This window comes from Manis javanica, chromosome 17, assembly GCF_040802235.1.
Source record: "Manis javanica isolate MJ-LG chromosome 17, MJ_LKY, whole genome shotgun sequence".
Lineage (NCBI taxonomy): Eukaryota > Metazoa > Chordata > Mammalia > Pholidota > Manidae > Manis > Manis javanica.
In genome coordinates, this window is record NC_133172.1 from 53,633,344 (window position 1) to 53,656,566 (window position 23,223).

At 39.5% G+C, this 23,223-nt stretch overlaps 1 protein-coding gene across 12 annotated transcripts in view; it reads left to right on the top strand.

The window, feature by feature from the left end:
- Positions 1-8,333: 8,333 nt before the first annotated feature.
- Positions 8,334-23,223, top strand: part of ZFP1 (ZFP1 zinc finger protein) — a 28,402-nt gene continuing 13,512 nt past the window's right edge. For 4 of the 12 annotated variants that reach the window (XR_005054652.2, XR_005054654.2, XR_005054653.2 and 1 more), the window contains exons 1-2: positions 8,334-8,866; positions 13,154-13,196. Coding sequence is in view for 5 of the 12 variants with exons in the window: in XM_036993849.2 (XP_036849744.2) it covers positions 8,628-8,866; positions 13,154-13,196 (282 nt within the window). In the remaining 7 variants the exon portion in view is untranslated. Of the gene's footprint in view, positions 8,867-9,240; positions 9,484-13,153; positions 13,197-23,223 lie in introns of those variants that run through there. The other 8 variants (XR_012126523.1, XR_012126522.1, XM_073225526.1 and 5 more) reach the window with 6 other exon arrangements.

Below are 23,223 nucleotides of genomic sequence, written 5' to 3' on the forward strand. Positions count from 1 at the left end.
GATCTATAGATGTGGTGCTGTCCAATACAATTTTCTGTACTGCTGGGAATGTTCTGTATCTGTGCTTCCCAATAGGGTAGCCATTAGCCACACAGAGCGAGTAGTACTACAGGTATCTATGGTTGGGGGAGAGATGCCAGGAAGAGTTTGCGACAAATCCCAAAACAAGAACCACAGGGTAGACCCCTAAGGTCTGGATCAGGGCCGTGATATCTATGACAGAAAGCTAGCTATACACTAGTCAGAAAACTGCACCTGGCCTACAGTTGGGTCCCAGTTAAGATGGTGAGTGTCACCACAAGACATCAAGTGACCATGGGGTCAGAGCTGGCCATTCTGAGCCGCATTCTATCAGACCCACCAAGTTATCAAGCCAGGGGTCCAAAATAACCCGTTACTAGGTGAAAGGAGAGCAGACAAAATTGGGCATCAGCAGGGTCAGAGGGCAAAGTAAGCTGGTTGAGTGTCGTCACCCCCATGTCACCCACCAAGGCCTGGCCAGCATCTCTCCCTCAGCTCACACCTATGCCCTCTGATAGAGGAGGAAAAAGCTCAGGCTTGATTTATGAATAAGTTGGTTCAGTATGAGGGTGTAAGCTGAAAATGGACTTGTGTTGCACTACAGACCCACTTAGGGGTGACCCTGACATCCTCCCCTTCTGCAGAGCTCCAGGTAATGCACCTGTTCACTCCCTTTTGAAGAAAGAAAAGTGGCCTGATAGAAGAATATATGGGCCCTTGAGCAATGGTGAATGGCTTGGCTGATTTTCAAGGACCAGGAGAGAAGAAAGATTGGAAAATCAGGGTAGAGGAGGCTTGGCGAAGAGGCATGCAGATGGGTCTCTAAGAGTAGGCACAAAGTCAGGTCTTTATGGCACATGTACTACATGTTAATGCCACCAGCCTCTGCCATGGAAAAGACTAAACAAAGTAGTGTGATTCAACCATTTGCCATCAGCTCACCTCTGTCATTGGCAGCCCCAGTGCTGGTACAGTGGTAGTCGGGATAGAGGCTAATAATGGGCCCCCCATCATGGACACCCACTCACTGAAGTCAACCGAGCTATTGCCAATGTTGAGTATCTGCCTTATTGCAAGAGTGAGTTCCCCAGTTGGAACCATTCCTTGCGGAGAACAGCCAGCCACTGCCTGACAAGTTGATTGCACTGGACCCCTTGCCCTCTGGAAGGGGAGAAGTCTTGACCAAAGTCTCATCTTGTCTGAAATCAACACAACACATATTATGGGAATGAGTTTGCCCCTCCTGCCTGCATGGCCTCAGCCAGGACCACTGTCTGAAGGCTCACAGAGCATGTGGCCCACCTACGCAGTTTACCACATAACATCACCTCAGGCCAAGTGGCCCACTTTTTAGCAAAACAGGTGCAATAGTGGCAAATGACCATGGGATGCACAAATCCTAATATATGCCTCAGCATCCAGAGGATGCTGACCTGACAGCAACACATGGAATGGCCTTTGAAAGGTACCACTAAGGCACCAGCCTGGAGATGCATCTACTCAGCCAGAGTGCCAGAAGAGGAAGATATTTTTATAGGACTAACAGATAAAGGGTGAGTATCCGAATTATTGTTAACTTTTTTATTTTAAAGTCATTCTAGACTTACAGAAAAATTGCAAAAACAGTACAGGAAGTTCCGATATACCCTTCACTTGGTTTTCACTAATGTTTACATGGTACCCAAACATAGTAAAATTACCAAAACTAAGAATTAGTTAAATACTACTTGGTACATCACTAAACTACAAATTTGATTTCACCTCTTCTTCCACTAATGTCTCCTTGCTTTGGGAAGTGTTTGTTTGGCCCAGTATCTAATCCACCACCCCACGTGGCAGTTGCTGTCTCATCCCTTGGTCTCCTGTAATCTGTGACAGCTTTCTCAGTCTTTCCTTCTCTTTCTGATCTTAACATTTTGAGGAAGTACTGGTCAGTTACTGTAGTGAAGTTTCCTCAGTTCGGGTTGTCTGATATTTTCTCATGAGTAGGTTGAGGTCATGTGTTTTTGTCAAGAATATCACAGAATTGATGTGCCCTTCTCTATATACCACATCAGTGGGATAAGATGTCAGTATGTCTTATTACTGGTGATGTTCACTTAGATTACTTGATTTAGGTCATGTCTGTGGGGTTTCTGCACTGTGAAGTTACCATTTTTCTCTTTGTAATTAATAACTATATAGGCGTCGATACTTTAAGAGTGCAAATATCCTGTTTTGCCTCACTTTCACCCACTATTTCTTGCCTTCAGTAGTTGTTATTGTTATTTTGTTATTGTGTATTCTAATGGGGATTTTCTAGTTCTCTTATTTCCTCTCTATTATTTAATTCGAATTATTCCCTAAGGAAGAGCCATACCTTCTGCCTTATTTATTTACTCAATTATTTATATTTTACCAATAGGGTCATATTTTATGGTAATTTGTTTTATTTCATAGACTATAATCTAATACTATCCTTAGTTGTTTTGTTGCTCAGATTGTCCCAGCTTTGGCCACTAGAGCCCTCTGTGATGTAAGTGTCTCTGCCCTTTAGACTAGCTCTCACCATTTTTTGGTCTTACTTTCTAATACTTTCTAATACAAGTTACTCCAGGCTCAGCTTGTCTTTTCCTGGCCCAGACCAGTAATCAACCACTTTTCCAAGGAGTTCTGGCTACTGCTAGTGGAAAATAATATTTAGAAAAACATATTTGGGTACTAGATGTGCTCTTAAAACTCTATGAAAAAAAAAAGCAAACCACTTGGTTTAAAAATAGGTGAAAGATATGAATACATGGTATTATCAGCTTCACCTCTGGAGAGGCTGAAGACTAAGGTCAGCCTCAACGGCAGTGACACATGCCTATAAGATACACCCCCAGTTAAAACCCTGGACAACAAGGCTCAAGTGAGCCTCCCTGCTTAGCAGTGCTCCATACGTAGTGTCATACATAGTTGCTAGGAGAATTAAGTGCAATCTGCATGACTTCACTGGAAGAGGACAACTGCAAGCTCCTGCCTAGTGCCTCCAGGACCCTGGCCTCTGTGCCTTTTTCCTGATTTTAATCAGTATCTTTTCAATCTGTATCTTTTCACTGCAACAAAAACCACGAATGTAACAGTTTTGCTAGGCTCTGAGTTCTTTTAGTGAATAATTGAACCTAAACATGGTTTTGGGGACCCCCCAAACATAATCATATCATTTTTAAAACCATAAACACAATTTTGTCTCAATTAATGCATGTTGACTTCTCCAGACTTTAGTTTTTCTGTCTGCAAACAGTTATTTGGACCACTAGACCCCTGAGCCATGCTATTTCTGGATCTACTTAGAGAAAAAAAAACAGTAGTCTTCGATTCAACTGCTTCATTTTGTAATAATACTTTGCCCAGTATTATTCATATCTATATCTATCTGACCTATATGAAATTATCTCTAACTCTTCTATAAAACGATACATCCAATACTAAAACTTATTTAGAATGACTATGACTTTTTTTTCTCTACCAGGTGAGATGAATAGAATATTCTTTAGGTGTGTTTCTGCAAGGAGGGGATAGAGCAAGGAACTAGCTGGAGTTCTTTGTATTCCCAAGACCTGGCTGGCAGGAGAGATGCCCTGAAGGGGCAGCTCCCTACTCTGACATGATGCAGGATGCAAGAGTACCACTTGTCCCACGCAGGTGGACAGTACTGAAAAGTTGGGTGAGGGTGGCAGCAAGATGCAGGATACATAGGCAGCACTGCGTACATTCAGGTAGACAAGGCTGCGGGACTGTATGATCTTGGCCATAGCTGGGTTTGAAGCATCATTAGGTCAATGTCTTGCCCCAGCCATTCATTCATTCCTCATCTATACCAAGCATAGTACTGGAGAGGCAGAGATAAATGAGACAGTTCCTGTGCGCCCTGGCAATCCTGGGATGAAGCCTTTCTAAGTCATTGCCCAGGTAAGAATTCTTCATTTGTCAGGGAGAAAGATGGACTTGTCAAATGCTTAGTAAGATAACTGGATTTTGCAGGGTTCAGCCTGTTCTGTTCCCCAGAGTTAATTTGTGGTAAAAATGAAGAAATGAAAGCATGAGGTATTGACTTTGCTCTGATTCAGGACAATTTGTGCAGGCCTCCTACTTCATAATGTTGCCTTGAGAAAAAAAGAAGGCCACCCCTCAGAGCCCCAAATAGGAGGGAAAAGCTGTGATTAGGCATCATTCCTTTCCATCGTTTCAGGTATAAAAGAGGGAGGCAGGTCAATTTACTGGGAGGTGTTGGTGATCGGATGGAGTGGTGGTGTCAGACACTGGAAATCATTCAAAGAAAAGAACATCCACCAGTAGGGGCCTGATGACGGAGTGTTGTAGTTGGGATCATGGAAAGTATGGAGCTTAATATTTTATTATAGAGTTTTGGCTCAGACCTCACCTGCATAGTGAAGCCTTCTCTAGCCTTTCTCTTAAAAAATGCACTCCCCGCAGTCCTTCTGATATGACCTCCTTTGCGGTGGATGCCACCTGACTTGCAGTCTGTTTTACTTACTGTTTATTGCCTGTCCTCCAAATGGAATGTAAGCTCTCAAGGGGGAAGACCTTTGTGTCTCCCTCATAGCTGTGCCCCAGCAAGTACTTGATTATAGGAATGCTGAATAGAAGGACAGAAAATCAAGACACTTGGTGGACAACCTGGTCCTGTCACTCAGCACCTTAGGAAAAGAATAATTCTAAGACCCGGAAAAGAGTGGGAATTGCTGTCATTATTTGATCAGAAATTCTTCCTGATCAGGTTCAGAGTCCTGACGAGGAAACAGAAAATTCATAATTAAAATCTAAGATGATCAGGGAAATCCTGACTGGAAATTCTTCAGAATAAACAACCTAGTGTTTTCGATGTGAAAATGGCAAAGAAAAAAAAAAGATACGGAAGGAACCTAGGTATTAAAAGACATCAGTTACAGGATGTGGACTCGTTTAGATCTTGAGGTTTAAAAATTTGAAGAAATGGATGAAGCTTACAAAAAGAATTCAGAACCATGAATACCAACTGGATATTTGAACACTCTGAAGGAAACACTGTTAATTTTTTTAGGTGTGATTATGACGGTGCGTTAAGTGTGATCTGCGGACCCCTGGGGTCTCCAAGACACTTGCAGGAAACCAAATTATTATTATTTAATAAGAATACTTAGATATTATTTTCCTTATTCACTGAGTTGACATTTGCACTGGTGGTGCAAAAGCAGTTGGTGGGGGAATCTGCTGGTGCCACAGCAGGATTGTAGACGGTGGCACCAAATTGAGCTGGCAGTCATTGTATTCTGCACTCTCATGCACTTGCAGAAAAGAAATGCTAGTTTCACTTAAGAATAACCTTAATGGAGCAGTAAAAATTATTAATTCTAGTAAGTCTCCACCTTTGAGCACATATCTTTGTAATAGTCTATCTGAAGAAATGAGACTCGGTACGAAGTAGTTTTGCTGCAAACAGAGGCATGACGGTCATCTCCAGGAAAATCACTTGTGCAATTGTCTGAGTCGTGAACTGAACTCACTGCTTTTCTCACGTAACACCATTTTTACTTGCATAATCGTCAAAGGAAGGCAGGGTGTTTGGCAGACATTTTCTCCAAAATGAATGGAGTGAGCTGTCACTTCAGGGAAAACAAGTGATTGATCATATTGCCTGATGATAGAACGAGCTTGCAAATGAAAGTTAGAAGCTGGGCAAAAACCCGTATCGGCTTCCCGGTACTTCAACTTTTCTGATGAGACCAGTGGTGATATTAATTGTGTTCATTTGGTACAATGTAATAAAATTTATCAACATTTAAAAGATCTTCAGGACTCAGTGGGCCAGTATTTTTCAAATGAACAAGGCATCATGTTCCAAAATCATGCCTGGATAAATGATCCTTTCAAAGTGCAAGAAAGACCAATAGATTTTAATATAACAGAGTACAAAAGTTCTCTGATAAGGTCATGTGTTGTGATATATGATCTATGCCCCATGATGTCATTTGAGCCAAGTAAACAACAGAAAAAAATTTCGTCAGTACCTGTCAACAAACCACGTTATAATTTATGTGCTTTGGGACATTGTTCCACTTGAAACAGTCTTCAAAATTATTACAGTTAAAATCTCTTTACATCCTATAGCAATACCATTCAAACATGTAATATGTAACACAGTGGTTCAACAGTTACATACATTATTAAATCCTCACGCCAAGTACTGCAATTACTATCTGTCAACATAGAAAGATGTTACAGAACCATTGACTATATTCTCCATGCTGCATTTCCATTCCCATGACCAACTTATACTATGATTGAGATTTTTTGTGCCCCATTATCCCCCTCACCCACCCCACCTACCCCAGCCCCTCCCCCTTGGTAACCACCAATCAGTTCTCAGTGTCTATGAGGATACTGCTGTTTTGTTCATTTGGTTTTATTTTGTTTTTATATTCCACAAATAAGTGAAATCATATGGTATTTGTCTTTCTCTGCCTGGCTTATTTCACTTAGCATAATACCCTCTAGGTCCTTCCATGTTGTTGCAAATGGCAGGATTTCTTTCTTTTTTATGGCTGAATAGTATTCCATTGTGTATATGTACCACATCTTCTTTATGCAGTCATCTATTGATGGACACTTAGGTTGCTTCCATAGCTTGGCTATTGTAAATAATGCAGCAATAAACTTAGGGGTGCATGTTATCTTTATGAATCAGGATTTTGTTTTCTTCAGGTAAGTTCCTAAAAGTGCAGTTATTGGGTCATATGGTCTTTCTATTTTTAGTTTTTCGAGGAACCTCCATCCTGCTTTCCACAATACCTGCACTAATTTACACTCCCAGCAACAGTGTAGGAGGGTTCCCTTCACATCCTTGCCAGCACTTATTTCTTGTCTTTTGGATAGTGGTCATTCTAACTGGTATGAGGTGAGGTGATACTTCATTGTGGTTTTGATTTGCATTTCCCTGATGATTAGACATGTGGAGTATTTTTTCATGTGCTTGTTGGCCATCTGTATTTCTTCTTTGGAAAAACGTCTGTTTAGGTCCTCTGCCCATGTTTTAATCATTTTTTGTTGTTGTTGTTGTTGAGGTATATGAGTTCTTTATATATTTTGAATTTTAACCCCTTATTGGATAAATCATTTATGAATATATTCTCCATACTGTAGGTTGTCTTTTTATTTTATTAATGGTGTCCTTTGCTGTACAGAAGCTTTTTAGTTTGATATAGTCCTACTTGCTCATTTTTTATTTTGTTTCCCTTGCCTGGGGAGATGTGTCCAGAAAAAAAATTGCTCCTGCTTATGTTGAAGAGATTTTTGCCTACATTTTCTTCTAAAAGTTTTATGGTTTCATGTCTTATATTTAGGTCTTTAATCCATTTTGAGTTTACTTTTGTGTATGGAGGTAGACAGAAATCCAGTTTCATTCTCTTGCATGTAGCTATCAAGCTATCCCAACACCATTAATTGAAGAGACAATCTTTTCCTCATTGTATATTCATGGCTCCTTTATCATGTATTAATTGTCCAGGTATGCATGGGCTTACTTCTGGGCTCTCTGTTGTGTTTCATTGATCTATGGGTCAAACTAAATATATTCTCACTGTATGATCTAACAGTTTCACTCCTTGGTATTTACCGAAATCAGTAACTTATTTTATGTCCACACAAAATGCTGCACAGGGATGTTTATAGCAGCTTTATTCATAAAAGTCAAAATTTGGAAGCAACCAAGATGTCCTTCAATAAGTGAATGGATAAACTGTGGTTCATCCAGACAATGGAATATTATTCAGGGATAAACAGAAATGAGTTATCAAGACATGAAGACAAGGAAGAACCTTAAATTCATATTTCTAAGTGGATTTTGACTTTCTAGAAATGACAAAACTCTGGAGACAGTAAAAAGATCAGTGGTTGCCAGGAGCTCAGGGGAGAGAGGGAGGGATCAATAGATGGAGCACAGGGTATTTTTAGGGCAGTGAAAACTATTCTATTTGATACCATAGTGGTGGATACATGTCATTATATAAATTCAAACCCTTATAGAATGCACAACACCAAGTCATTCCTAATGTAAACTACAACACCAAAAGTCATTCCTAATGTAAACTACAGACTTTGGGTAATGTGTCAGATGCATCCTATTGTACAAATGTACCACCACTCTGGTTTGGGGACGTTGATACTGGAGGAGGCTATGCGTGTGTGCTGGCAAGTGGAATATGGTAACTGTACTTTCTCAAATTTCCTATGAACCTTTAAGTGATCGAAGTGAAAAAAAAAAAAGCTAGTTGCAATGCATGATGTCTTTATGGCTAACTTGATTTATATATATATATAATATAAATATGTGTGCGTGTGTAATTTAAAGGTAGTTATCTTTGAAAAGTGAAATTATGAGTGATATTTATTTGTACATACTAATTTAAATACAGCTATCATAGATCATCTGTGCATTATTTAAAAGCCAGATTTTTGTATTTGCGGGGAGGTAGTGGTTGTCCATTAACCCTTTTGGGAGAAATGAACTGTCCCGGCCAACGGATTATCTTGGTCAGCGCTCATTCGACCGGCTAAACCAGGCGAAGACTTTCCTCAGAGTCCCTATGGCGCGGCCCCGCAGGCTTATGGGAAACGTAGTCCCGAAGCTCCACGGACCACCCCTCGGAGGACCCTGCAACCAGCCCCCACTTCTGCGCATGTGCAATACTGCGAGCGCGCCGGTGGCTTCCCTTCCCCCACCCCTGCCGCGAGTGGGTGACGGGGCCCGTGTCCGTGCGTCTTCACCGCCCAGTGCCGTGACCGGCCTGGCGCTGAGCCACGAGTGGAGGCTGTGCCCGTCCAGGTATGGGGGGTGGGTAGACAGCAGCTCCGCGGGGTCTGGGGGCCGACGGGAAGGAATGAGGGATGGGCTCTTGCCCGCGCAGGGTGGGAGCCCAAACTTCGGCGACTCGCAGGCGATGGTCACCCTCGGGGCGGTGTCGGGGGCCGCCCGGCGCTCTCCTTAGCGCGGGGTCAGCGGGCCGCCGGGCCGGACGTGCGGGGGCGGAGATGGCGGAGGCGGAGGGCGGTGGCGAGGGCTGGCTTTCCTCCCTTTGTCAGGAGCGCTTCCGACCGGCGGCGAGAGTCTCCCTCAGCGGAGCAACTCCGGAAGCCCGGCGTGCGAGCGCGTGACCCGGCCCAGCGGGCGCGGGGCGAGGCCGGGGGCGGGGCCGGACGCACCTGGCGGGGCCGACGGCGGCGCGCAGCGGCCCGGGGCGGGCGCGGGGCTGGGAGGAGAGAGCTCGCAAGTTCACTGGTTCCCTCGGCGCGCCCAGTGACCACTGAGCGGAGGCCTTTTGAGTTAGGTGCTGGTCCGCAGACCTAGCCTGTGAGTTCCCTGGTATCTCAGTGAAGACTGAAGGAGAAACGGGGCTCAGGTGAAGTGCTGTGCCCAGGGTGACACAGCCGGCTGGTACTTCGGTATGCGAATGGCCTGTGTGTTCATTTGCCTTTTGACTTTGCTCACTGATAGTGTTTGCCATGCAGGCGTTTTGAATTTGTCCATTGTTGAATTTACCGCTCTTCCCTTTTATGACTCCCCAAAGCCCTGAAAACTTTGTGATTTTTACGAATTTACTTGTGATTACCCCTGGAACTTCAGAATCAATTGTATTATAAAAATGGAACCCGTTAAAACTTTCATAATGATCCCTTTTAATTAGGGGGAATGAGCACTTTAGTGAGGTAGGGTCTTACTATAGGTTTACCCATTTGTTCAAGTCCTCTTGTCCCCCTTAACCGTATTTTATAATCTTCCTCAGAGATCTGCATTTTTCTTAAGCTCACTTTTATGTGGTATTTTATTGCTATTAAAGATGGAATCTTTTCCCCATTATTTCATTTTTGTTTGTTGATATTTCCCGCTTTTCTTGTGTATTTAAGACTCCTTTTCTCCTTAGTGTTGCTAATGGTCATCTATTTCTGTTGCTAAAGAATAGCGCTTTTTTAGTGTTTGTGTCGTCTTTGGTAATGTCTCCCCCAGCATTCTTGATACTGGTAATTTGTGTCATCTCATGTCAGATTGGCTAGAGGTTTATCAATATTACGGATCTTTTCAAATAACCAGCTTTTGGTTTCATTGAATCTTATTTTTTTGTTTTCAGTTTCATTGATTTCTGCTCGTACCTTGATTATTTTTCTTTTGCTTGTTTTGGGTATACCTTTTTTTCTGCATTTCTTTAGAAGCTGAGGTCTTTAGTTAAAACCTTTCTTTTCCAATGTAAGTAGTTTAATGCTTTAATTGTCCCCTAAATACTACTTTAGCTACATCCCTCAAATTTTGATATGTTGTTTTCATTTCCATTCAATTCTGTATTTGTATTTTAACTTACCTTGTGACTTCCTTTGTCACCCATTGATTATTTAGACGTTTGTTGTTCTACTTCCAGATATTTGGGGATTTTCCAGATCTCTTTCTGTTACTGATTTCTAGTTCTGTTTTGGTCAAAGAATATACTTGATTAGAAATCTCAATTCTTTAAAACCTGTTGATGTTTGTTTTATGGCCAAGAATGTGATTTATCTTGGGAATGTTTTATATGTACTAATGCTACTATGCTATTGGTGGAATCTTCTACAATACTAACTGGACCAGAATAGCTGATAATATGGTTCAATTCTTATGTATTCTTATTGTGTTTCTATCTAGCTGTTCTATTACTGAGAAAAGAGTAGTGAAGTCTCTAACTATAATTGCGTGTTTGTCTATTTTTTCTTTAAGTTACATCAATTTTTGCTTATTGTATTATGAAGTTCTTTTGTTAGGTGCATATACGTATAGACATAAAACATTATTATATCTTGTGATTTGACACATTATGTGTCATTTATCAGAGTGATATTTTTTTTTTTGAGAGGGCATCTCTCATATTTATTGATCAAATGGTTGTTAACAACAATAAAATTCTGTATAGGGGAGTCAATGCTCAATGCGCAATCATTAATCCATCTCAAGCCTAATTCTCGTCAGTCTCCAATCTTCTGAAGCAAAGCGGACAAGTTCTTACATGGTGAATGAATTCTTACATAGTGAATAAATTCTTACATGGTGAACAGTACAAGGGCATTCATCAGAGTGACGTTCTTTATCTCTGGTAATATTCCTTCCGAAGTCTACTTGGTTTGAAAGTAAATCACTCCAAATTTCTTTTGATTAGTGTTTTATTTTTTCATCCTTTTATTTCCGATCTAGCTGTTTTTATAGTTAAAACACACTGCTTATAGACAGCACAAAGCCGTTTTTATACAATTTGACAACCTCTGTCTTTTAATTGTTGTGTTTATACCAATTTCTGGTATGGTTGGATTAAAATTACTCTCTTGTTAGTTTTTTCTACTTGTCCTGTCTAGTCTTTGTTCCTATTTTTCTCTTTTTCTGACCACTTTAAGATTTAGGGGGTACTTTTTATGATTCCATTTTTTTCTGCACTACTGGCTTATTTATTCCTTTTAAAAAAGTTTTGTGGTTGTGCTAGATTTGCAGTAAATATCTTAAGTAGAGATGGACCTTTAAGTAATAATATAATCACAATAGACCTTTAAATATTATATTACTTGATGTGTAATGTAAGATCTTTACAGCAGTTATACTTCCAATTTCATCACCCCATCTTTTGTGCTGTTACTGTTTTTACTTTTATTTGGGGATTTTCCAGATCTCTTTCTGTTACTTATTTCTAGTTCTGTTTTGGTCAAAGAATATACTTGATTAGAAATCTCAATTCTTTAAAACCTGTTGATGTTTGTTTTATGGCCAAGAATGTGATTTATCTTGGGAATGTTTTATATGTACTAATGCTACTATGCTATTGGTGGAATCTTCTACAATACTAACTGGACCATATACATATGCTATAAAACCAGAAAACTTTGCCACTCTTTTTTAGACAATTATCTATTAGAGTGATTAAAAAATAAGAAAAAGTGTCTTTTATATCTATCTTCATTTTACCATTCCCAGGGATCTTTATTACTTTGTTGTAGATAACAGGTTTCTGTCTGGGATCATATTCTTTCTACCTGAAATCTTTAAATATTTCCTGTAGTACAGGTCTACTGATAATGAATTTTCTGTTTTTATTTGAAAAGGTTTATTTTCACTTTCATTTTTTGAAAGATATTTTCTGGATATAGAATACTTAGTTGATAGTTTTTTTCCTTTTTTTAAAGCACTTTAAAGATTTCACTGCATTGTCTTCAAGCTTGTATAATTCTTGGTGAGAAATTGGCTTTGGTTCTTCATGTTGTTTCCTCTGTATGTGACATGTCAGTTTTTCCTCTAGCTGCTTTCAAGACTTTAACTTAGATTTTCAGTGTTTTGAATATAATGTGTCTGTTTATGTTTTTGTTTTATAGTCTTGGTATTTATCCTGTTTGGATAAATTATCTGAACTTCTTGGATCTGTGGTTTAATAATCATTCATTATTTGGGGGAATTTCTTATCATATGCCTTCAGATACTTCTGTCCCACTCTCTTCTTTTGGGATTCCAATGACATGTTTGTTAGCCATTAGATGCTGTACTACAGCCCTTGGGTTCTGTTTTTTCTTCTTCTACTTTATCTTTGTGTTTCCATTTGGGTAATTTCTTTTGACCTGTCTTCAGATTTACTGAAAATTTTCTCACCTCTGTTGAATCTACTAATGAACCTGTTGAACTTTCAACTGTTATTTTTGCCTTTATTTCTTAGCATTTCCATTTTATTTTTTCTTACAGTTTCCATCTCTGCTGAAATTTCCTTTTTGTTCATTCATGTTCTCCATCTTTTCCATTAAAGCTTTAATATATGGAATCATAGTTGTTTTCAATTCCCTGTGTGATAATTTCATCAGTTGAGGCTTGTGTTGATTGCTTGGTTTTTTGATAGTGGATTGTCTTTGTCTTGCCTTTTTGAGGGTGTCATAATATTTGGTTGAAAGTGAGTGCTGCCAGAATGATACTTTCTGTCCCTTCTGAAGAGGCAGAGGAACTTTCCCAGGAGTGTGGTATTTTCCCAGTAGATGTGTAAGGATTTCTAAACAAGCCCTTCTAGGACTTCTAAGGCAGCTCAGATATTTAATAATAATACCTCCCCTTTTTCCTCTATTCCAGTTCTGCCTTTATCCAAAAACTGCAGAAAATGAACAAATCCGAGGTGAGTTGTTTGTTTATTCTAGTTGTGTTTTTCAGTGCACTGGAGAAAGTTTATAAGGACACAGAAAATGAAATAGAAGGGTGTAAATGACTAAAACTCAAGAAAACATAGTAAGAATGACTGGTCAATACTAGCAGCCAGAAAGCAAACCAAGTTAATTAAATTCCTGTGTTAATTATAAATGTCATTTCATCGGCTCTTTAGTATTAGGACTGAATACATCTATGGACCTTTATATAGATGGTGTTTTGGACAGTGTTCCCAGAAACAAGCTAAATTAAATGAGTTATCAGTTTGTTTCTAATTATTTCTTATAGCATTCTGAAGTGCAAATGCAGGGTATTACTGTATGTCTTTTATTTTTCCAATCATATTAGCATGATGCCAGAGAACTCAGTAGATGTCTGGGTCTGTATTTTAATTCTTCCACTAGCCTCCGTGAGTAACATTGTCATTATTTTCTTGAGTTGCTTTCCAGAGCTTATTTGTACATGTTTACACAAGTACAAATACAGGATGTTATAAAGATAGCATATTAAATGTACTGTTCTGTACCTATTTTGTTTTGTTTTTAAGTAATAGATATCATTTTTTTTACAGCAGTTTGGGGTTTATGGAAAATTTGAGTGAAAAGTACAGAGAGTTTACATATTACTCCCTTATTCCCTCTATACATAGTTTCCCTGTTACTACCATCTTGCATTAATGTATGCCTGTTACAGTTTAGCCAATATTGATACTTTATCTAAGATAAAGTCCATAGTTTATGTTAGAATTCAGTCTTGGTATTGTGTATTCTGTGGGTTTTGACAAATATGTAATGATGTGTATCAACCACTATAATATCACACAGAATAGTTTCACTGCCCTGTATTCCATCTATTCATCCCTCTCTCCTCCTGAGCCCCAGGAAATCACTGATCTTTTTACTGTCTCCCTGGTTTTGCCTTTTCCAGAATGTCATATAGTTGTAATCGTAACAGTATGGAGCCTTTTCAGATTGGCTTCATTCACTTCGAAATATGTATTTAAAGGTTCGTCATGTCTTTTCATGACTTGATAGCTCATTTCTTATAAGCACTGAATAGTATTCCATTGTATAGATGTACCACCATTTATTTATCTGTTCACCTATTGAAGGAGATCTTGGTTGCTTCCAAGTTTTGGTAGTTATGAATAAAGCTGCTGTAAACATCTATAATATAAATTTCTCATTTGGGTAAATACTAAGGAGCACATTGATTACATGGTAAGAATATGTTTAGTTTTGTGAGAAACTGCCAAACTGTATTCCAAAGTGGCTGTACCATTTTGAATTCCCACCAACAATGAATGAGTTCCTATTATCTCACATCCTTGTCAGCATTTGGTGTTGTCAGTGTTGTGGTTTTTTACCATTCTAACAGGTATGTAGGCATATCTCATTGTAATTTACAATTCCTTGATAGTATGATGTTGAAATTTTCATGTGTTTACTTGCCATTTGTATATCTTTGGTGAGATGTCTGTTAAGGTCTTTGGCCCTTTTTTTTTTTGTTATCACTAATCTACAATTACATGCAGAACATTATGTCTACTAGGCTCCCCCTCTTCACCAAGTCCCCCCCCAATCCCCATTACAGTCACTGTCCATCAGCATAGTAAGATGCTGTAGAATCACTACTTGTCTTCTCTGTGTTGCAAAGCCCTCCCCATGCCCCCCCGCTATATTATACATGCTAATCGTAATGGCCCCCTTTCTTTTTCCCTGCCCTTATCCCTCCCTTCCCACCCATCCTCCCCAGTCCCTTTCCCTTTGGTAACTGTTAGTCCATTCTTGGGTTCTGTGCTTCTGCTGCTGTTTTGTTCCTTCAGTTTTTCTTTGTTCTTATACTCCACAGATGAGTGAAATCATTTGGTACTTATCTTTCTCTACCTGGCTTATTTCACTGAGCATAATACCCTCTAGCTCTATCCATGTTGTTGCAAATGGTAGGATTTGTTTTCTTCTTATGGCTGAATAATATTCCATTGTGTATATGCACCACATCTTCTTTAGCCATTCATCTACTCATGGACACTTAGGTTGCTTCCATTTCTTGGCTATTGTAAATAGTGCTGCAATAAACATAGGGGTGCATCTGTCTTTTTCAAACTGGAGTGCTGCATTCTTAGGGTAAATTCCTAGAAGTGGAATTCCTGGGTCAAATGGTATTTCTATTTTAAGCTTTTTGAGGAACCTCCATACTGCTTTCCACAATGGTTGAACTAATTTACATTCCCACCAGCAGTGTAGGAGGGTTCCCCTTTCTCCACAACCTCACCAACATTTGTTGTTGTTTGTCTTTTCAATGGTGGCAATCCTTACTGGTGTGAGGTGATATCTCATTGTGGTTTTAATTTGCATTTCTCTGATGACTAGCGATGTGGAGCATCTTTTCACGTGTCTGTTGGCCATCTGAATTTCTTCTTTGGAGAATTGTCTGTTCAGCTCCTCTGCCCATTTTTTAATTGGATTATTTGCTTTTTGTTTGTTGAAGTGCATGAGTTCTTTATGTATTTTGGATGTCAAGCCTTTATCGGATCTGTCATTTATGAATATATTCTTCCAAACTGTAGGGTACCTTTTTGTTCTCTTGATGGTGTCCTTTGCTGTCCAGAAGCTTTTCAGCTTGATATAGTCCCACTTGTTCATATTTGCTTTTGTTTCCCTTGCCCTGGGAGATATGTTCATGAAGAAGTTGCTCATGTTTATGTCCAAGAGATTTTTTTTTTGAAGAATATTATGTTTACTAGGGTTCCCCCTTCACCAAATCCCCCCCACAAACTCCATTACAGTCACTGTCCATCAGCATAGTAAGATGCTGTAGAATAACTACTTGTCTTCTCTGTGTTGCACAGCCCTCCTTATGCCCCCACACACATTATACATGCTAATCGTAATGTCCCCTTTCTTTTTCCCCACCCTTATTCCTCCCTTCCCTCCCTTTCTCCCCAGTCCCTTTCCCTTTGGTAACTGTTAGTCCATTCTTAGGTTCTATGATTCTGCTGCTGTTTTGTTCCTTCAGTCTTTCTTTGTTCCTATAGTCTTTGGGTTTGAGGTGAGTCTCTTGTAAGCAGCATAGAGAGAAAAAAGCATTGCTTTTTTATCCATTCTATTATTCTGTGTCTTTTGATTGGTGCATTCAGTCCATTTACATTTAGGGTGATTATTGAAAGATATGTACTTATTGCCATTGCAGGCTTTAGATTTGGTTGCCAAAGGTTCAAGGTTAGCTTCTTTAGTATCTTACTGTCTAACTTAACTCACTTATTGAGCTATTTTAAACACTGTCTGGTCATTCTTTATTTTTATCCCTTCTTATTCCTCCTCCTCCATTCTTTATATGTTGGTTGTTTTATTCAGTGCTCTTTTGTTCTTCCTTTAACTGCTTTTGTGGGTAGTTGATTTTATTTTTTGCCTTTAGTTAGTATTTGGTTGGTCTGCTTTCTTTGCTCTGATTTTATTTTCTCTGGTGACATTTATTTAGTCTTAGAAGTGCTCCCATCTAGAGCAGTCCCTCTAAAATACCCTGTAGAGGTGATTTGTGGCAGGCAAATTCCCTCAATTTTTGCTTGTTTGGGAATTGTTTAATCCCTCCTTTATATTTAAATGATAGTCATGCTGGATACAGTATTCTTGGTTCAAGGCCCTTCTCTTTCATTGCATTAAATATATCATGCCATTCTCTTCTGGCCTGTAAGGTTTCTGTTGAGAAGTCTGATGATAGCTTGATGGGTTTTCCTTTGTAGGTGACCTTTTTCCTCTCTCTAGATGCCTATAAACTCTGTCCTTGTCCTTGATCTTTGCCATTTTAATTATTATGTGTCTTGGTGTTGTCCTCCTTGGGTCCTTTCTGTTGGGAGTTCTACACTTCCATGGTCTGATCAATTATTTCCTCCCCCAGTTTGGCGAAGTTTTCAGCAATTATTTCTTCAAATACTCTTTCTATTCCTTTTTCTCTCTCTTCTTCTACCAGTACCCCTATAATGCAGATATTGTTCCTTTTGGATTGGTCACACAGTTCTCTTAATATTGTTTCATTCCTGTAGATCCTTTTATCTCTCTCTGCATCAGCTTCTATGAGTTCCTGTTCTCTGGTTTCTATTCCATCAATGGCCTCTTGCATCTTATCCATTCTGTTTATAAATCCTTCCAGAGATTGTTTCATTTCTGTAATCTCCCTCCGGACATCTGTAATCTCCCTTCAGACTTCATCCCTTAGCTCTTGCATATTTCTCTGCAGCTCCATCAGCATGGTTATGAGCTTTATTTTATTTTATTTATTTATTTTTTTTTTGAGAGGGCATCTCTCATATTTATTGATCAAATGGTTGTTAACAACAATAAAATTCAGTATAGCGGGGGTCAATGCTCAATGTACAATCATTAATCCATCTCAAGCCTAATTCTCGTCAGTCTCCAATCTTCTGAAGCATAACGAACAAGTTCTTACATGGTGAACGAATTCTTACATAGTGAATAAATTCTTACATGGTGAACAGTACAAGGGCATTCATCACAGAAACTTTCGGTTTTGATCACGCATTATGACCCATAAACAATCAGGTCAAATATGAATATTCATTTGATTTTTGTACTTGATTTATATGTTGATCCCACATTTCTCCCTCTATTATTATTATTATTTTTATTTTTAATAAAATGCTGAAGTGGTAGGTAGATGCAAGATAAAGGTAGAAAACATAGTTTAGTGCTGTAAGAGGGCAAATGTAGATGATCAGATGATCAGGTGTGTGCCTATGGACTAAGTATTAATCCAGGCTAGACAAGGGCAGCAAGACATCCACGGATGCAGCAGATTTCTCTCAAAGCAGGGGGGGTGAGGTTCTGAGCCTCACCTCTGTTGATCCCCAAATTCTCACCTGATGGCCCCCATGCGACTGTGCCTGTCTTAGGTTGTTCCTCCCTTGAGGAATCTTACCCGTCTCTGGCTAACCAGCCATCTTCCGGGGCCATACAGGGAAATGTAAAGTTGGTAAGTGAGAGAGAAGCCATATTGTTTGAAAAGGTTAGCTTTTTACTTCTTTGCAGATTCATGCCCTGTGGCTTCTATGCCCAGCACTTGTCTCGAGGTATCTTTACCACCTGGAGGAATTATGATACTCGGTAAATTCGATATGAGGCACGAATTCTATTTAAGGGTTGTAATTAGGAAGGAAGAAGAAAAGCTATAGAGGTAGCATATGGAAGGAAACATGGGAGGATTGATTATTTCTTTGCCATATCTTCTTGTAGAGTACCTTAAGTATGTATAGGTTTTAAACTACTAACTAATTTGCACACACATATTAACATAATAGGAATACGGTGACATAAACAATATGAGCTTTATTTTTAATTCTTTTTCAGGAAGACTGGTTAGGTCTATCTCCTTCTCAGGGTTTGCCTCTGTGATCTTGGTCTGTATCAATTTCTTCTGCCTTTTCATGGCGATAGATATATTTGTGGGGAGCTAGCACGTGTGTTGGATAAGAGAAAGTCCCTTCTTGCCAGTTTATGGCCTTCCTCTCCTGGGAGAACAGCGACCTCTAGCAGCTTGTGCTGGGCAGCTGTGTGCAGACAGGGCTTCTGATCTTGCCCAGCTGCTATGGAGTTTATTTAGCTCTGCAATTGCTGTGGGCGTGGCCTGCCTCAGGCTGCTTCTCCAATATGGCGGAGCCGCATTGGAGGGGGAACTGGCGGGAGGTTGTTTATTGCGGTGAGGGGCCTCCAAGCTGTGCTGCGGGGTTTCGGGTGCCCAGAGTTCCCTGGGGATTCACAGCTGCTGGGCTAAGTGTCCCAGAGCGCTTCTGTCCAGCTGTGGGGTTCCTGCCCCTTTAAGACTTTCAGAAAGCACTCGCTTTTCTTTATCCCAGGGGCACCGGTTGCGGGGACCCACTCACGGGTCTTACTGTCCTGTTTCCCTAGTTTCCAGCACCCCACGCACGCACTGTGTGTCCGTGCTCCGGTGTGGATGGCTAGGACTGGGTGATTAGCAGTCCTGGGCTCCCTCTCCCTTCCCGCTCAGACTCCTCTCCTCCTGCCAGGAGCTGGGGGGAGGGGCGCTCGGATCCTGCCCGGCCGTGGCCTGTATCTTACCCCCTTCGCAAGGTTGCTGGGTTCTCGTGGATGTGGATGTGGTCTGGCTGTTGTCCTGTGTCTTCTGGTCTCTCTCTTAGGATTAGTTATATTTGTTGTATTTTTAAAAATATATATGGTTTTGGGAGGAGATTTCTGCTGCTCTACTCACGCCGCCATCTTGGTTCTCTCTGTCCAAGAGATTTTTGCCTATGTTTTTTTCTAAGAGTTTTATGGTTTCATGACTTACATTCAGGTCTTTGATCCATTTCAAGTTTACTTTTGTGTAAGGAGTTAGACAGTAATCCAGTGTTATTCTCTTACATGTAGCTGTCCAGTTTTGACAACACCAGTTGTTGAAAAGGCTGTCATTTCCCCATTGTTCGTATATTATCCATGGCTCCCTCCTTTATCTATCGTATATTAATTGACCATATATGCTTGGGTTTATATCTGGGCTCCCTAGTCTGTTCCATCAGTCTATGAGTCTGTTCTTGTGCCATTACCAAATTGTCTTGATTACTGTGGCTTTGTAGTAGAGCTTGAAGTCGGGGAGGGTAATCCCCCCAGCTTTATTCTTCCTTCTCAGGATTGCTTTGGCTATTCAGGATCTTTTGTGGTTCCATATGAATCTTAGAACTATTTGCTCTAGTTCTTGGAAGAATGCTGTTGGTATTTTGATAGATTGCATTGAATCTGTAGATTTCTTTAGGCAAGATGGCCATTTTGACAATACTAATTCTTCCTACCCAAGAGCATGGGGTGAATTTCCATTTATTAGTGTACTCTTTAATTTTTCTTAAGAGTGTCTTGTAGTTTTCAGGGTATAGGTCTTTCACTTCCTTGGTTAGGTTTATTCCTAGGTATTTTATTCTTTTTGATGCAATTGTGAATGGAATTGTTTTCCTGATTTCTCTTTCTGCTAGTTCATCTTAGTGTATAGGAATGCAACAGATTTCTGTGTATTAATTTTGTATCCTGCAACTTTTTTCTATCCAGCTGAATTCAGATATTATATCTAGTAGTTTTGGAGTATATTCTTTAGGGTTTGTTATGTACAACATCATGTAATCTGCAAACAGGAACAGTTTGACTTCTTCCTTACCAGTCTGGATGCCTTTTATTTCTTTGTGTTGTCTGATTGTGATGGCTAGGACCTCCAGAACTATGTTGAATAAAAGCAGGGAGAGTGGGCATCCTTGTCTTGTTCCTGATCTTAGGGAAAAAGCTTTCAGGTTCTCGCTGTTAAGTATAATGTTGGGTCATATATGACCTTTATTATGTTGAGGTACTTGCCCTCTATACTCATTTTGTTGAGAGTTTTTATCATGAATGGATGTTGAATTTTGTCGAATGCTTTTTCAGCATCTATGGAGATGATCATGTGTTTTTTTGTCCTTCTTTTTGTTGATGTGGTGGGGTGATGTTGTTGGATTTTCCAATGTTGTACCATCCTTGCATCCCTGAGATGAAATCATGGTGTATGATTCTATTGATATATTTTTGAATTCGGTTTGCTAATATTTTGTTGAGTATTTTTGCATCTTTGTTCATCAGGGATATTGGTCTGTAGTTTTCTTTTTTTGTGGTGTCTTTGTCTAGTTTTGGTATTAGAGTAATGCTGGCCTCCTAGAATGAGTTTGGAAGTATACCCTCCTCTTCTACTTTTTGGGAAACCTTAAGAAGGATGGGTGTTAGGTCTTCACTAAATGTTTGATAAAATTCAGTGGTTGAAGCCATTGGTCCAGGAGTCTTGTTCTTAGGTAATTTTATGACTACCAGTTCAGTTTTGTTGCTGGTAATTGGTCTATTCAGATTTTGTTTCTTTCTGGGTCAGCCTTGGAAGGTTGAATTTTTCTAGAAAGTTGTCCATTTCTTCTAAGTTATTCAATTTGTTACCATAAAATTTTTCATTGTATTCTCTAATAATTCTTTGTATTTCTGTAGTGTCTGTAATGATTTTTCCTTTCTCATTTCTGATTCTGTTTATGTGTGTAGACTCTCTTTTTTTATTGATAAATCTGGCTAGGGATTTATCTATTTTGTTTATTTTCTCCAAGAACCAGCTCCTCCTTTCATTGATTCTTTCTATTGTTTTATTCTTCTCAATTGTATTTATTCTCTTATCTTTTTTTTAAAGTTATTATTGATATACACTCTTACAAAGATTTCACATGAAAAAACAATGTGGTTACTACATTCACCCATGTTACCATGTCCGCCCCATACCCCATTGCAGTCACTGCCCAACAGGTTAGTAAGATGCCACAGTCACTATTTGCCTTCTCTGTACTACCCTGTCTTCAGCATGATCTCCCCCACACCATGTGTGCCAGTCAGAATACCCCTCAGTCCCTTTCTCCCTCCTTCCCCACATGCCCTCCCCCACCCCTCCCCTTTGGTAACCACTAGTCCCTTCTTGGAATCTGTTGCCTTTCTGTTCCTTCAATTTTGATTCACTGTTACACTCCACAAATGAGGGAAATCATTTGGTTCTTGTCTTTCTCCACCTGGCTTATACTTCTCTTATCTTTTTATTATGTCCCTCCTTCTACTGACTTTGAGCTTCATTTGTTCTGCTTTTTCTAGTTTCATTAATTGTGAGTTTAGACTATTCATATGGGATTGTTGTTCTTTCCTGAGGTAAGCCTGATTGCAGTAACTTCCCTTTTAGCACGGCCTATGCTTTGTCCCACAGATTTTGCAGTATTGAGTTATTGTTGTCATTTGTCTCCATATATTGCTTGATATTTGTTTTTATTTGGTCACTGATCCATTGATTATTTAGGAGCATGTTGTTAAGCCTCCATGTGTTTGTGGGCTCTTTTGTTTTCTTGGTGTAATTTATTTCTAGGTTCGTACCTTTGTGATCTGAGAAGCTGGTTGGTACAATTTCAGTCTTTTTGAATGTACTGAGGCTCTTTTTGTGGCCTAGTATATGATCTATTCTTGAAAATGTTCCATGTGCACTTGAGAAGAATGTGTATTCTGTTCCTTTTGGGTGGAGTGTTCTGTACATGTCTGTTAGGTTCATGTGTTTTAATGTGTTGTTCAGTGCCTCTGTCTCCTTACTTATTTTCTCTCTGCTTGTTCCATCCTTTGAAGTGAGTGGTGTGTTGAAGTCTCCTAAAATGAATGCATTGCATTCTATTTCCCCTTTTAATTCTGTTAGTATTTGTTTCACATATGCAGGTGCTCCTGTGTTGGGTGCATAGATGTTTATAATGGTTATATCATCTTGTTTGACTGACCCCTTTATCATTATTTAATGTCCTTCTTTGTCTCTTGTTACTTTCTTTGTTTTAATGTCTATTTTGTCTGATACAAGAACTCCTGGAGTACTGGAACTCCTGATTTTTTCTCCCTATTAGTTGCATGAAATGTCTTTTTCCATCCCTTCACTTTTAGTCTGTGTATGTCCTTGTTTGAAGTGAATCTCTTGTAGGCAGCATATAGATGGGTCTTGTTTTTTTTCCCATTCTGTAACTCTATGTCTTTTGATTGGTGCATTCAGACCAATTTCAGTCTTTTTGGGTGAAATCTTTACATTTAGGGTGATTATCTTATTGCCATTGCAGGCTTTAGATTCATGGATACAAAGGTTCAAGGGTAATTTCCTTACTATCTAACAGTCTAACTTAACTTAGTATGCTATTACAAGCACAATCTAAAGGTTCTTTTTTTCTCCCTCCTTTTTCTTCTTCCTCCATACTTTATATATTAGGTATCATATTTTGTGCTCTTTGCCTATCCCTTGACTGACTTTGGGGGTAGTTGATTTGATTTTGCATCTGCTTAGCAATTAATTTTTCTGCTTTCTTTACTGTGGTTTTATTTCCTCTGGTGACAGCTATTTAGCCTTAGGAACACTTCCATCTATAGCAGTCCCTCAAATGTTCACTGTAGAGATGGTTTGTAGGAGGTAAA